General features: G+C 34.0%; 2 protein-coding genes across 2 annotated transcripts; both read right to left on the reverse strand.

Annotated features, from left to right (window-relative positions):
• Positions 1–264: 264 nt before the first annotated feature.
• On the reverse strand, positions 265–4,657 carry LOC107874191. Its single transcript, XM_047414415.1, has 9 exons — positions 4,565–4,657; positions 2,630–2,844; positions 2,455–2,517; positions 2,072–2,261; positions 1,586–1,810; positions 1,268–1,432; positions 965–1,086; positions 596–829; positions 265–397 (listed from the first exon to the last, which is right to left on the reverse strand). The coding sequence occupies exons 1-9, from the start codon at positions 4,655–4,657 to the stop codon at positions 265–267; spliced, it is 1,440 nt and encodes a 479-aa protein (XP_047270371.1).
• A 912-nt stretch (positions 4,658–5,569) lies between these two features.
• On the reverse strand, positions 5,570–13,418 carry LOC107873186 (protein FAM136A). Its single transcript, XM_016719937.2, has 3 exons — positions 13,143–13,418; positions 12,787–12,924; positions 5,570–5,872 (listed from the first exon to the last, which is right to left on the reverse strand). Exons 1-3 carry the CDS (start codon positions 13,269–13,271, stop codon positions 5,693–5,695), a joined length of 447 nt encoding a protein of 148 aa, XP_016575423.1. The 5' UTR covers positions 13,272–13,418; the 3' UTR covers positions 5,570–5,692.
• Positions 13,419–15,407: the final 1,989 nt, after the last annotated feature.

Raw genomic sequence — 15,407 nt, forward strand, 5'->3', positions numbered from 1 at the left:
ACCTCTCTGCGTCTCACCAATCAAAACTACATCATCTGGAAAAAGCATACACCAAGGCACCTCTTCTTGAATACGTCACGTCAACACATCCATCTCCAAAGCAAATAAAAACGGGCTAAGAGTAGATCCCTGGTGCAACCCTATCAAGACAGGAAAATGCTCTGAATCTCCTCCCGCCGTCCTCACCTGGATCTTAGCTCCATCATACATGTCCTTGATTTCTCTGCTATATGCCACCGGGACCCCACTCACCTCCAAGCATCTCTAAAGAACCTCTCTAGGAACTTTGTTGTACGCCTTCTCTAAGTCGATAAACACCATATGAAGATCCTTTTTCCTTGCCCTATACTTTTTCACCAGTCTCCGCACCAGGTGAATTGCCTCCGTTGTCGAGCATCTAGGCATAAATCCAAACTGGTTCTCTGAGATAGACACCATCCTCCTCAACCTCAACTCGACCACTCTCTCTCAAATCATCATAGTGTGGCTCAATAACTTAATACCCCTATAGTTGTTACAACTTTGAATGTCACCCTTGTTCTTGTATAGAGGGATCATAGTATTCCATCTCCAAGCCTCGAGCATTTTCACCGACTTGAAAATGCCGCTACACAATTCGATCAACCACCTTAAGCCAGCCTCGCCAGAAAACTTCAAGAAATCCACAGGATTCTCATCAGGCCCCATCGCCCTACCCCTACGCATCTTGCGAACGGCCTCTCTGACCTCCTCTAACTTAAAACGTCTACAATAACTAAAGTCATGACACTTGTTTGAGTTCTCCAGCTCTCCTAACACAATAACCCTATCCCCTTCATTATTCAGTAACCTATCAAAGTACGACTGCCACCTCTTCTTAATGTGGTTGTCCTCCACCAACACTTTACCATCCTGTTCCTTAATGCACTTCACCTGGTCGAGGTCACGACCCTTCCTCTCCCTAGCCTTAGCAAGCCTAAACAACCTCTTTTCCCCTTCATTCTCCTCCAACCCCGCGTACAAGCTCTTGAATGTTGTTGTCTTAGTCGCCGTAACTGCTAACTTAGCCTCCTTCCTAGCTATCTTGTACTCCTCTCTAATATCCCGCTTCTCATTTTCATCCTTACTCTCAACCAACTTAGCATATGCCCCCTTCTTAGTCTCTACTTTCTTCTTAACTTCTTCATTCCACCACCAATCCCTCCGATGATGACCATCCCGGCCCCTGAAAATACCCAAAACCTCACTAGCATTTTCTTTGATGAACCTAGACACCTTTCCCACATACCATCCACGTCCCCCTACACTCCCACACCCCCATTCCTGCCACCTTCTCCTCTATCTCTCGTACAGTCGTCGGCGTTAAGCCGCCCCACTTAATTCTAGGTCTACCCTCCTCACCCCTTCTCCTATTACCTTTCTTAATACCCAAGTCCATCACTAAAAGCCTATGCTGAGTCAAAAGATTCTCACTCAGAATGACTTTACAGTCCTTACACAACACCCTATCCCCTTTCCTAAGTAGCAAAAAGTCAATTTGGGTCTTGGCTATCGCACTTTGGAAAGTGATCAAGTGATCGTCCTTCTTTGGGAAGCTCGAATTTACCACTACCAACCTAAAGGACCTCGCAAAATCCAACAGAGTAGCTCTCTCTTCATTTATCTCCCCAAAACCAAAACCAACATACACATCGCCAAAGCCTCCTGGTAATGCCCTAATATGCCCATTGAAGTCCCCTGCTATAACAATCTTCTCAGAACTAGGCACTCCTCTTACCACCTCATCCAAAGCCTCCCAAAACTGCAACTTCTCTTCCCCATCCAAGCCCACCTGCGGCATATAAACACTACACACGTTCAGGGTAAACCCTCCAATGACCAACTTAACAGTCATCAACCTATCGCTGATCCTCTTAACCTCCACTACCTGCCCTCTAAGCTCTTCATCCACTAAGATGCCAACTCCATTCCTACTTCTCTCGCTACCAAAGTACCAAAGCTTGCAACCATCTACATCCCTAGCCTTAGACCCTACCCACTTAGTCTCCTATACGAACGCAATATTGATCCTCCTCTTTCTAAGAATCTTTACCAGATGTATAGACTTACCCTGAAGAGTCCCTATATTCCAAGACCCAATCCTCAGCACATCAACTCTAGCAACACGTCTTCTTCTACCACCCCTAACTCCAGACTTTTCCCCCACTCCCACACCTACCTTTTCCTCCTCCCTCACCCCCAAAATAGTCCCCCGCCATAACTCCCTCGGACATGACCCTAACCTACCATCAATGCCCACAGCCAAAACTCCACAAAAGTACAAACAACAATGGTAATAAAGCAACAACAGGAAATAAAAGGCACAAGCAAAGTGGATTGAATAATCAAGAAAAAAGTCAATCCCACAAATTATAAATAAGTCAAGCAATGGAATAATTCAAAAAAAAAAAAACAAGTAGCCTAGATAGGAATCACCGGGTTCTAGCAGCTAAAGACAACACAAACAATATCCACCAATAAGCAAAGTAGTCATCACAACTATGATCACAAACAACAGGTAAAAGATGTAGAAGAGGTAGACAAGAGACAAAAATAATATAAAGAAATCAAACCGTATGAAGTGGCGAAATAGTCAAAGTTTAGATGTCACTGGTGCGTCTGCGTGTTGCTGGTTCCGTTAATTTTGATGTCGAAAATTGCTTGCCGGAATAAGGTCGATGGGAAAGAGGCCGCTGGATCGTCGCCTGAGTTTCGTCGGAGTTTCGCCGGAGCATCTTCAGAGTCTTGCCGGGATCTTGACGGCGTCAAACGTCGAACCAACCAGTTTGACCTACCTGTTTGGCCGCTGATGAAAGTTTGACCTACCTATTTGGCCGCTGATAAACAAAAAAAATAGTACAACAAAAAAGAAACAATTAAAAAGTTTTTTTATTTTTTTAATTAGAAAGAAATGACCAAATGGCTTAAAACTGATGCCTCTGTAAATGAAGCAACCTGTCATTATTTTTGAAAATAGTTTAGTCGAGCGGCTATATAATGAAAAAACAATGGTCGACATATATACATATTTATACATCATTTATATAATATATACACATTTATACATTATTTATACAATATCAATATATTACATATACACTACACAATTATTTATGAAATATCAATACATTACACACTATATAATTATGGGGAAAGGACAAATATGACCTCTCGGTCAAACAAATTCCTCCAAAAATGGCCTAAGAATTGTAATTCCAGAAATTAGCCATTTCGGCTCTTTTTTAATATGTCGATTCATTGTTTTCTTTTTTCTTTTGGTGGCTGCTCTTCTCACTCTCTCTCACTATTCTTTTTAAAATTTTAAAAAGAAACTTTTTTTATTTTAACAATTAAATATAATTTTATGGCATTTTTTCCTCAATAATTTATAGTTAGGATAGAAAAAAAATTAGTACGTTATATTTTTTATTCCTATTATTTTTTGTATATAATTTATATGTAATAAATATATAATCAATGTATAATATTAATTATTCTTTTTAAACAATCGAGTAATTATTTTTTTTTCAGATTATTTTGCATTCACCAACATTATTAAAATAACATACTATTTGTTTTGTTTAGTTTTACTTATTTATACAATAAAATATAATATCGTATACTTTTAATATAATACAATTGTTAAATATATATATATTTATATATAATAATGATACAATTTCTATACATATATGTATTCTATATAATAATTAAAGCATTTTTATACAAATTCTGTACAATTTTTAACTACAATTATTATTTAGATACATATTTTTAGGACTCTATATAGTTTCTACATGTATTCTAAAAATGTATCAATCTAGTATAAGAGACTATCAATTGAGAATATGGATACTGCAAGTGTATCAATGTAGTATAAAAGTGTATTAATATGGTATAAAGAGTATCAATTGGGTATAAGAACTGCGTGTGCTTACATAGAATTTTCTTGTTTTTTTAAAGAGTATCAATTGGGTATAGGAACTGCGTGTGCTTGCATAGAATTTTCTTCTTTTTTAAAAAAAGTGTATCAATATAGTATAAAAATGTATCAATTGGGTATAAAAGTGTATCAATTGAGTATAGAGACTGCATGTGCCCAACTGAGCCAAATGGCTAAAAAAGAAAATTAATTTAGCTGACTGGCTACAACTTGTCCACCTTTTCAAATTGTGGCCATTTTTTTAAAAATGATCAGACCATGTCCTTTTCCCTATAATTATTTGTACATCATATACAATATTGATACATAAAAAAATTGTACAGAAAAAAATTGAAAAAAATAAAAATAAAATCTTTTTTTAATAAAAATAAATGGAAAAATTTACTACTGAAAGAAAAAGAAAAAAGAAAAATTTTTAACTAACAAATAAAACAATGACTATTTTTGCTATAAATTATTTAATTTTTTTGTATATAAATGATATTTTTCCTCCTAAAAGGAGACAAATTACATAATACGACACCTTTTTTTTTACTTTTTCTCTCTAAACATCCAGATACATCATAGCAGCCGCCGTTACTCAAACTTAGACACAAAATTTACGATTGATTTCTCTCTTTCCTCCATCAACCAACAATCATCTCCTCCATCGATTTTCTCCATTATCTTCCTCATTCCATCAATTTCTTTGCTCATTTTAATCAATTGGCACAACAAACATCATTCTTCTCCGTCAAACACAAACCCATTTTTACAATTTTAAATCATCAATAAACACACCCATCCATACGAACACCCATTAATTCCCGTATTCTCTAGATCTGGACATTGGTGGCTGGTTTTCGTTGTTTCTGACGGCGACGATGAAGTTATTGGTTATTTTCGTTGGAGCTTTATCAGAGTTTGTTTGAAACATCGAAGTTTCATCGTAGTTGAGCTTCAGTGGTGCTGTGAGTTGTAGTGGTTGTTATGGGTGGTTGCTGAATTAAGAATGATGTATCTAGTTGAAAATATGACAAAAATATGTATCGAAATTCTTTTTTGTGTGACTGATATATAAAACTTATGTATCGAAATGAGATCTGTGTCACTAATACATAAGAATGATGCATTTAATTGAAAATATGACAATAAGTACCGAAATTCTTTTGTGTTACTAATATCCAAAACTTATGTATCGAAATGAGAACTATGTTATTGATACATAATAATTTGATTGATTAGTTATGTATCGGAAAGTGATGCATCCGACTCTCAGTAATGTATCCAAAACTTCAAGAATATAATTAGATACTAAATAGTTGAAATTTATGTTTTTTGCGCCCCAAAAAAAAGGAGGGGGGGAAGAATCTTCTAGGGCCAAAGTCCCCTCCCCAAAAAGAAAAGGGGAGGCCCCCACTCCCCAAAAGAAAAAAAAAAAGAAAAAAAGGGGGAAAAGACAGAGAGACTTGGGTTAACTGGACGAAACAGTATCCTCAACTTGCTTGGACACTCAACCCATCTTTTATTTGGTCTCACCAAAGGCAAAATGGGTGAAATAGAGGTCAGGCAAGCAACTGTAAAATTTTTGATCAATGTCAAAGTAAACAACTTCAAAAGCGCCTGATATATAGTCTGCTAAACGGAATTCATTTAATAAAAGAATCGCATCTTTTTAGAAGTATTTATTAAGAGTAAGGTACAAAAAAGAAAACCCTCATTTCTTCAATTAATCGCAATGCTACATTTTCTTCAATGGTTGATGCCGAGAGAACCCTCTATTTTTGCAACAAGATGTGGCAATTCATTGATGCTGTCTTGAACCGACTGATCAACACATGATTCCAGTTCCATTGTGGCATTTCTGTTCTTCTGGATTCTGGCACTCTCGTGTTTGTCTTGGCAGACCATTAGAGACCTGTTCAATCTTTCCTGTAACCACAAAATTACATTAACCAACTCCGCTCCAATCAAATAGCAAGTACAATTACTATTACTGGTACCGCTGTTTTTAAAAAGCAAAAAGGCTAGAACGTGACACAAGCCTTTTGCTGTGGAAAAAAGAAAAGCTCACCTTTTACACCATACCCAGTGTGATCCCACAAGGTGGAATCTGAGGAGGGTAGAGTGTACGAAGACCTTACCCCTACCTCGGAAGGTAGAGAGGCCATTTACGAAAGAACCCTGGCACAGGTAAAGCATATCAAACAACATACAGAAGAAAAGAAATATAAAAAGTACTAGAGTAATCATTCATAAAATTGAATCACAATTTATGGAACATTTAAAAATATCATACATATATGAATTTAGTACTATGATGATAAAATTTCAATCAACATTACTAATTTCAACAACCAATCTACAACAATGTTGAAATTAGTCCAACTCATCAAAATCGAGATCCAAAGAATGGACTGTTTCTCATCAAGGTCACCTTTTACGTCTTCGTTTAAAGCGCACACTTATCTGCATCGAATTTCACCGATGAAGCAACATAACTACTACTATTTTGGGATGCATATTTATTCATAATTGACAAATCTGTCTCCAAATGCCACAACTAGTTCAGTGAACTCAAGAAAACAACAATCAATTATCAGATTATACAAGTAACAAACGCTCGCAACCCAAGTAGCCGTGGTGGACGAGGAAGGATAAGGGGAGACAAGATACCTAGCCCAAGATAGGTAAGCTAATCTGAAAAATAAATGATGGTTCAGAAATCCAAAATCAGGACTTGACCAGCTACCCACTATTAAGGGTTCAACGCAGAACTCGTCTGAGCTAATTACAAAACCTAAAACCAGAGTCAATTTGATCCATTCTACTCGAAATCAGACCAGGTGCAAGAATCCCCCCAACCCCACCCCCCTCCCTCTCTTCAGATGCACAAGTGGCCCAAATTCTATTAGTACAGACATCTGGCAAGACTTCGGGAGGTTCATACATCTTAGAAGAATAAATGCAGTGGAATTATCAAAAAAAAAAAGCATTCATGCAGTTGACTCGTCTCCCCATTAGGGTACCCACCTTTGATGTCAAAACATGATTATTCCCTTTGGAATCCATACTCCAAAAGTCTCTTTTCGACTAGAAGACGCTACTCCACTCTGACTACTCTCTCCATCTCACATCCCTTGACCATGGAAACCTATTTGGAAGAACAAGGCACCTTACAAAGTCAAATGAGCATCTGTTTTAGATTTAGTGTTGCCATCCCAACCAGTGAAGTGGCCCAAGGGCCACCTCTGGCGCGCCCTAGATGAGCGGGCCTTGCCTTTTCTTGGTTAGTTGTTAAGGGTAAATGCCACATCCTGAACAATCTTCGGAAGAGACGCATCCCACTTTGCAACAGATTCTCACTCGGTGAAGAAGGGAGATGCTGAGGGTGTCGATCTTCTTCTTCATCGTAAAGTTACATGTCAAATCTGGCATTTTTTCTTCAACACCTTGGACATCAGATGGGTTGTATTCTACCCCCTTGGGCTTTTTGTTAGATAGGAAAAAGATGGGTGTGTCAAAGTCTCCTCTAAGATTTAGCGCACTACCCTGTAGTTCTGTGGTCGGTTATTTGGGAGGAACATAATGCTGAAGTCTTTGAAGACACAAAAGACAACAATCTCAATCTTAAAAACAAATAAGCATTTCAGCTTGCGTTAGAACCAACTCTCATGACAGATTTCCTAGTCTTTACATCAGAGACAAATTACCCATTCCACACAAACTCAAGTTGCAAGTATCAGTTCGAAAGCTTCAGCAGCTCCTTAATCTCACAAGAATATCAACATAATCAAGTGAGAATCATTTGGACATTTTGTCTCATCTCAGTGATAATACACACTCGGATCATTATCTTCAAATATTTCTCTGTGGCAACTTCAAATATCTTCAAGTAATGTAATGACCAAAATGCAATTAGAATAACTAATTTCAGAATCCAATATACAATAATTTGGATATCAATCTATGCCACAGAGTGGAGACTCAAAGAGTCATTCAGTCCTTATAGAGATCATTTGGCAAGTCATCATTGGAAGCGCACACTTCTATGAGCGCATTGCTATACCCATGATGCATAAACCCCACTTCACATCATTTTGCCGTTTAATAACACCGGCAAGGACAACCTAATTAAGTCGCCAAATATTAAAGAAAGCAAAATCATAGACCTTGCATTAAGCTTTGGGGATGGAATACCAAGGAATTAATTTCCCCTTTGTTAACAGACTTTTTAGCTTTTGTCCTTGTAAATTTGCATCCCCCAACATTACATTCACCATGCACTTTAATGATAACTACCAATTAAACCAATATCCAGAAACACCAGACTGTGATCACACCAAGCTTGAGGATGTTCATCTCTATTTTGCAAAAGATCAACCCAAAGGATGACTAGGCACCAATGTACATAAAACAAATCTATCTTTCTTCTCCAAATAGATAATTTTATGTTGAATTTAGCATGACTGGAAACATTTACTAGGAAAATATATTCCATGATGAAATCATTTTTCAAACACTGAAAAATACTTTATAAAGACAATATTTTCTGCCAAGAAGGACATGGCACATCTTTAGCTCACCGAGGACATGACCCAAGATATGAGAGCATGGAGGTCAAGGATTAGGGAAAAAGGTTAGTAAGGAGTAGAGCGTCTTCACTTTGTGGTAGAGCAGGATTCTAGTCTAGAACATTAATCTACTCCCTTACCGGTAATATTACTTTTATGCTCGCACTTCATCAAAAAAAAAAAATACTTCGGTGCTAACATTATCTTATGCTTAAATTCTATTACTATTGTCGTTTCTTTTACATTTGTTATCTTTAATTATTTGTATTCTCGATACTATTCTTTTTTCAAATATTTTATCAAGATTTACTATTGCATTTCTTGAAAAACGATATTCGAGCCGAGGGTCTACCGAAAACAGCCTCTCTACCCCACAAAGATAGGCGTAAGGTTCTACGTACACCCACCCTCCCAAACCACTAGATATTTTGTTGTTGTATTTTCCTATGTTGAGTGGACTCTTTGATTTTTCCGTCGAACCCGTCTCGACACCGGCGCTGGTGCGTCTCGGATTCTGCCAAACGAATCCGGAGACTTTGACCAAAATCAAGAACAAATATGGGGGGAAATTGTGAATTCAACCCTAAAATAAAAATAAAATAAATTTACACCTTACCTTTGCGGCTTTTTCACGTGATATGTTTATTAGTTGCTTAAAGTTTCAGGCTAAAACAGAGGGAAAAATTCCGACTTCTTGCGTCGTCTTGGGAAGACCGACGACTGTAATTCGGGAGTAAAGAGGTCATCGGACTTTTGGGGAAGAAAGATATAGTCGTCGAACTTTTGGGGAAGAAAGAGACGCAAATCTCAAGACTCTTTATAAGTAATATTTCTATAGAATTCATATAGTAGTAAAATAATACTCATTAAAATAAAAATAGTAAAGTTAATACTAGTATGTTGGTAATATATCAAGGAAAATAGTAGGCCGACAATGCCGAGAGCTGACATGTCAGGTAGGGGACTCATAATTTAAAAAGTAAAATTAATTGCAAAAGTAACTAAAAAGTCAAAATAATGTAACTTTTAAACATATGAATTAATGGAATAAGTTGGGATGTTTTCTTGTTTTTGTTCAATAGCGGATTTTTAGGATATCTTCATAACTCTTATTTTATAATATTTAAATTTTTTTAAGTTGAATCTCCACATCCGTATCCATGCTCGGATTGGCACCTCCGAATCTTAAAATTTAAATTTTGATGAATCCTACTCTCGAATCCACACCCGTCTCGGATACCCACACCCGAGTCCGAGCAACTTATGTATTTTCTACCAAGGAGAAATAAGTTTCTTCACTTATTAGTATCAACCCTTTTTCTTCTCAAGCTTGAACTACGAGGTAAAAACTTCCAATCTTCACTACTAAACAGCAACACCAAAATACTACTCACAACCTATCCTTAACATCATGTGTTAACTACGTTGTACCGAACCAAAAACTATCAAATGATTCCTATATGGTAAAACGTTTCTACTGAAAATATTTTCCTCTACGCCAATCACTAGCAACATTAGAGTAAGAAGAACTTCACACCAAACACAAAAATATAATTAGATATCCTTTTACTTGTCTTGGTAATTTTGATAAATGGAAAACAAGTACAACTAGTACTCCTATCCCAATTTATGTGGCAAGCATTCCTTTCTAATCAGTCCCAGAAAGAAATTATAAACAATTTAGCTTTAAAATTCCCCTCTTGGCCTGAATGAAATGATTTATGGCCACACAAATGGTCAAGTGGTGTTTTGGATCACACGTTTCAAAAGTCTACCTTTTTTCCTTAAATTTTGTGTCATGTCAAATGGTGCCACATAAACTGAGACGAATGGAGCAACAAGCAACACATTTGTTTAGATATGACCTCAAGACAACAACAACATACCCATGCAATCCCACAAAGTGGAATTTGGGGCGGGTAGGATGTAAATAGACCTTCCCCATACCATTATGGGGTAGAGATGCTATTTGCGACTAAGTTGCTCAGACCGGGTGATGGTATCCGAAACGAATGCGGATCCAAGAGTCGGATTCGTCAAAATTTAAATTTTAAGATTCGGGAGTGCGAGTCTGAGCATGGATACGGGTGCGGGGATTCAGCTAAAAAAAATTCAATATTATAAAAATAGAGTTATAAAGATATTCTAACAATCTACTATGAACAAAAACAAGAAAGCTTTCCCAACTTATGACATTACTTCATCATAAGCTTAAAAATTATGTTATTTTACCTTTTTTAGTTACATGCAATTAATTTTACTTTTTCAATTAGGAGTCCCCTAGCCAACATATTAGCTCTCAAAATTGACGGCCTACTATTTTCTGTTATGGATTTTTATGGAAGGATTGATTCACAGGGCGATATATAAATTCAGCTCATTAAAGGGAGGCTGAAACCTTAAGAGTTCAATGGAAGAGAAAACTCCGATCTCTTCAGCTCGTTAAAAGGAGACTGAAACCTTAGAGTTCAATGAAAGAGAGAACTTCAATCTCTTGCTTTTTACTGAAATAAGACTTATTTGATTTATTCTCCAAAAAACCCCTTTAAATAGGAGTATTACAACAATAGCCTAATTCTTATGAAAGTAGGAAAAATATAACCCTATTATAGAAAGTCTAATCCTTATGAAAGTAGAAAACATGAAAGTCTATTCTAGAAAGCCTAATCCTTATAGAAGTACGAAACATAAAATCCTATTCTAGAATAATAAATAAAACTACTAAAAATATAATTAAATATTTAATTAATTGACTTCCACAGATCCACAACATTTTCCTAGAAATATTGTCGACATATTAGCATTAACTTGACTATTTCTATTATATTTTTATTATTAATGAATATTATTTTACTACTATATTAATATGAATTCTAGTAGAATTATAAGTAATAAAGAATCTTGAGATTTGTCTCTTTCTTCCCCAAAAGTCCAACGACGGTCTCTTTCTTCCCCAAAAATCCGATGGCCTCTTTACTCCCAAATTACAGTCGTCGGTCTTTCCACAACAACGCGACAGGTTGAAATTTTTCCCTCTCTTTTGGCCTAAAACTTTAAGCAAGATGAAAAGCTACGAATGAGACAAAGGTATGGTGTAAATTTATTTATTTTTCTTATTTTAAGATCGAATTCTCAATTTTCCCCCAAATTTGTTCTTGATTTTGGTCACCACACCAGCGTTGGTGTCGCGTCGAGATGGGTTCGACTAGGGGTTTGTAAAAACTAAACCGACTAATAAAACGAACCGATAAAAATGTTATTGGTTTGTTGGTATTGGATTAACGGGTTTTTAATTGTTTTATAAAAATTTTTATTGGGTTATTGGTTCGGTTCGATTTTTTCTTATTGAGTTGTTGGGTAAACCGATAACCCAATAAGAATATTTCAAATTACACTAAACCCTATAAAACCTACTCTATATTTCTCTTTTCCTTCTACAAACCTATTCAATTTCCCGAAAACCTATTCAAGCTTGAAAGTTCTTGTAAAATAAAACACATCATGTAGGATTTTTGCTGCAACTAAGATTTCATTTCTTTTCTTGTTAGTTGCTACTATTTCTATTTTATGCATATTTTCTTATCGGTTAAACCAAAAACCAAACCGATAAGGACTAAAAATCGATAAACCGAAAATCGATTAAAAAATATCTTATTGATTTGGTTATTGGTTTAGCATATTTAAAAACCGATAACCAATAAACCAAACCGATAATACACAAAACCGAACCGACCGATGCACACCCCTAGTTCGGCAGCAAAATCAAAGAGTCCACACAACATAGATTTGTGATAGACCTTAGGCTCGTAAAAGAAGAACTTGAAGCACGATTATAACGAAATAAGAGAGCAAAAAATATACAAAGCAAATAGTGCAACATATAGTAACAAACAAAACACTGAATAACAAAGAAAATATGTGATTCCTAAATATGATTATGAATAAGGAGGGGAAGCTAGACCTATGCCTCTCCCACCTGAAATGCAACAAGTCACAGCTACTCACCAATCTTCTACCCATATCTTCGACCTCCATACCTTCTTATCTAAGAGCATGTCCTCGGTAAGCTGAAATTGTTCGTGTCTTGTCTAATCATCACCTCCTAGTTCTTCTTCGGTCTACCTCTACCTCTCCCAACTTTTGTTATAACCAACCTTCCACACCTCCTTACGGGGGGCATCCACACACCTCCCCTTCACATGGCCAAAACCTCTCAAAATTAGACAGCAAGGAGAATTAAAAAAAAATTAGGAGTAAGGAAATCAAGTTTACCTGAAACCTTGCCATTTCATTCTGGAAAATATTCTGAGCATTGTGCGTAGGAACACTGCAATGCTCCACACAGCGCCGTATGTCCTCTTGGTTTCTTCTCCTGTCGAAGCATTCGTAAGCACATCTGTAATAAGCTTGCTGCACATCCCCATAAAAAAGAACCCCAATTACCATATATAGGCGGATCGAGGATTTAAACTGAATGGATTCAACTTTAAGATTCTTAGCATCGAACCCATTATATTTCTAAAGTTACGGGTTCAAGTATACTATTTATTGCAATTTTATTAACTTTTTATACATAAATTTATGTTTGACGTCAAAAGTTATGAGTTGTGTAAAAGAGACTGGAGAACCTGGAGAGTGAATTGGACGTGGTCTTGAATGCCAGCGAGTTGGGATTGGGCAGCAGTGTTAACTTCGTTCAGTTTTTGTTTCAATCTTTCTGAAACTATTCTCTCTTCAGCTGCTGCTATTGCCTCCATCTTTATCCCTTTGCTTGAACCTCCACAATTTGTTTGTAGTTTTTTAGTACACCAATTTAATCTAAGGGTGGAAAGAACTGTATTACAGGTTTAGAAATCAAGATTTAGGGCTTTAAAAGGGTTTATGGATCTTTAAACCTCCGAAATAACTTTAAAATGTAAATATCCCTCCATTAAATATTTAGCTAAAAAATACCCCACCCAAATTTGAAAAAGATCAAAAATACCCTTAAACTATCAGAAATAGATCAAAAATACCCCTCTATTAAATATTTGACTCAAAAATACCCCCTTAACGAAATTAAATTATTTCGATTATTTCATTAATTTATATAAAGTTCATCATTTAATTTATATTTCATTAATTTCTTTAAGTGAAAATTTATATTTCGTTAATTTCTTTAAAGATTAAAAAGATGTAAATTGAAAATACCTTTTCAGAATAAACGTATGTTTATTTTCCAAATCAAATTCAACCAATTTATATTATAATTCAAATATTTTTTTTCATTATCTTATTTTTAAAATTAAAAAAATAATTTTATGTAAAAAAAATTAAAGTATTAGGGTTAAAAAGTTAAAGTTAGGGTTTGATTCAATCGAAATAATTTAATTTCTTTAAGGGAGAGGTATTTTTGAGCCAAATATTTAACAGAGGGGTATTTAACGAAATTAAATTATTTCGATTGTTTCGTTAATTTATATAAAGTTCATCATTTAATTTATATTTCATTAATTTCTTTAAGTGAAAATTTATATTTCGTTAATTTCTTTAAAAATTAAAAAGATGTAAAGTGAAAATTTTTTTTAGAATAAATGTACGTTTATTTTCCAAATCAAATTCAACCAATTTATATTATAATTCAAATACTTTTTTTCATTATCTTATTTTAAAATTTAAAAAATACTTTTATGTAAAAAAAAAAAATTAAAGTATTAGGATTAAAAAGTTAAAGTTAGGGTTTAATTCAATCGAAATAATTTAATTTCGTTAAGGGGAGAGATATTTTTGAACCAAATATTTAACAGAGGGGTATTTAACAAAATTAAATTATTTCGTTAATTTATATAAAGTTCATCATTTAATTTTTATTTCGTTAATTTCTTTAAGTGAAAATTTATATTTCATTAATTTCGTTAATTTATATTTCGTTAATTTCTTTAAAGATTAAAAAGATGTAAAGTGAAAATACTTTTTTAGAAAAAATGTATGTTTATTTTCCAAATCAAATTCAACCAATTTATTATAATTCAAATACTTTTTTTCATTATCTTATTTTTAAAATTAAAAAAATACTTTTATGTAAAAAAAATTAAAGTATTAAGGTTAAAAAGTTAAAGTTAGGATTTAATTCAATCGAAATAATTTAATTTCGTTAAGGGGATAGATATTTTTTACCCAAATAATTAACAGAGGGGTATTTAACGAAATTAAATTATTTCGATTGTTTCGTTAATTTATATAAAGTCATCATTTAATTTATATTTCGGTATTTTCTTTAAGTGAAAATTTATATTTTGTTAATTTCGTTAATTTCTTTAAAGATTAAAAAGATGTAAAGTGAAAATACCTTTTTAGAATAAATGTATGTTTATTTTCCAAATCAAATTTAACCAATTTATATTATAATTCAAATACTTTTTTTCATTATCTTATTTTAAAATTAAAAAAATACTTTTATGTAAAAAAAATTAAAGTATTAGGATTAAAAAGTTAAAGTTAGAGCTTAATTCAATCGAAATAATTTAATTTCGTTAAGGGGAGAGGTATTTTTGAGCCAAATATTTAACAGAGGGGTATTTAATAAAATTAAATTATTTCGTTAATTTATATAAAGTTCATCATTTAATTTTTATTTCGTTAATTTCTTTAAGTGAAAATTTATATTTCATTAATTTCATTAATTTATATTTCGTTAATTTTTATTAAAAGGATGTAAAGTGAAAATACCTTTTTAAAATAAATGTATGTTTATTCTTCAAATCAAATTCAACCAATTTATATTATAATTCAAATACTTTTTTTCATTATCTTATTTTTAAAATTAAAAAAATACTTTTATGTAAAAAAAATTAAAGTATTAAGGTTAAAAAGTTAAAGTCAGAGTTTAATTCAATTGAAATAATTTAATTTTA

Source organism: Capsicum annuum, chromosome 6 (genome assembly GCF_002878395.1).
Source record: "Capsicum annuum cultivar UCD-10X-F1 chromosome 6, UCD10Xv1.1, whole genome shotgun sequence".
NCBI classification, from domain to species: domain Eukaryota; kingdom Viridiplantae; phylum Streptophyta; class Magnoliopsida; order Solanales; family Solanaceae; genus Capsicum; species Capsicum annuum.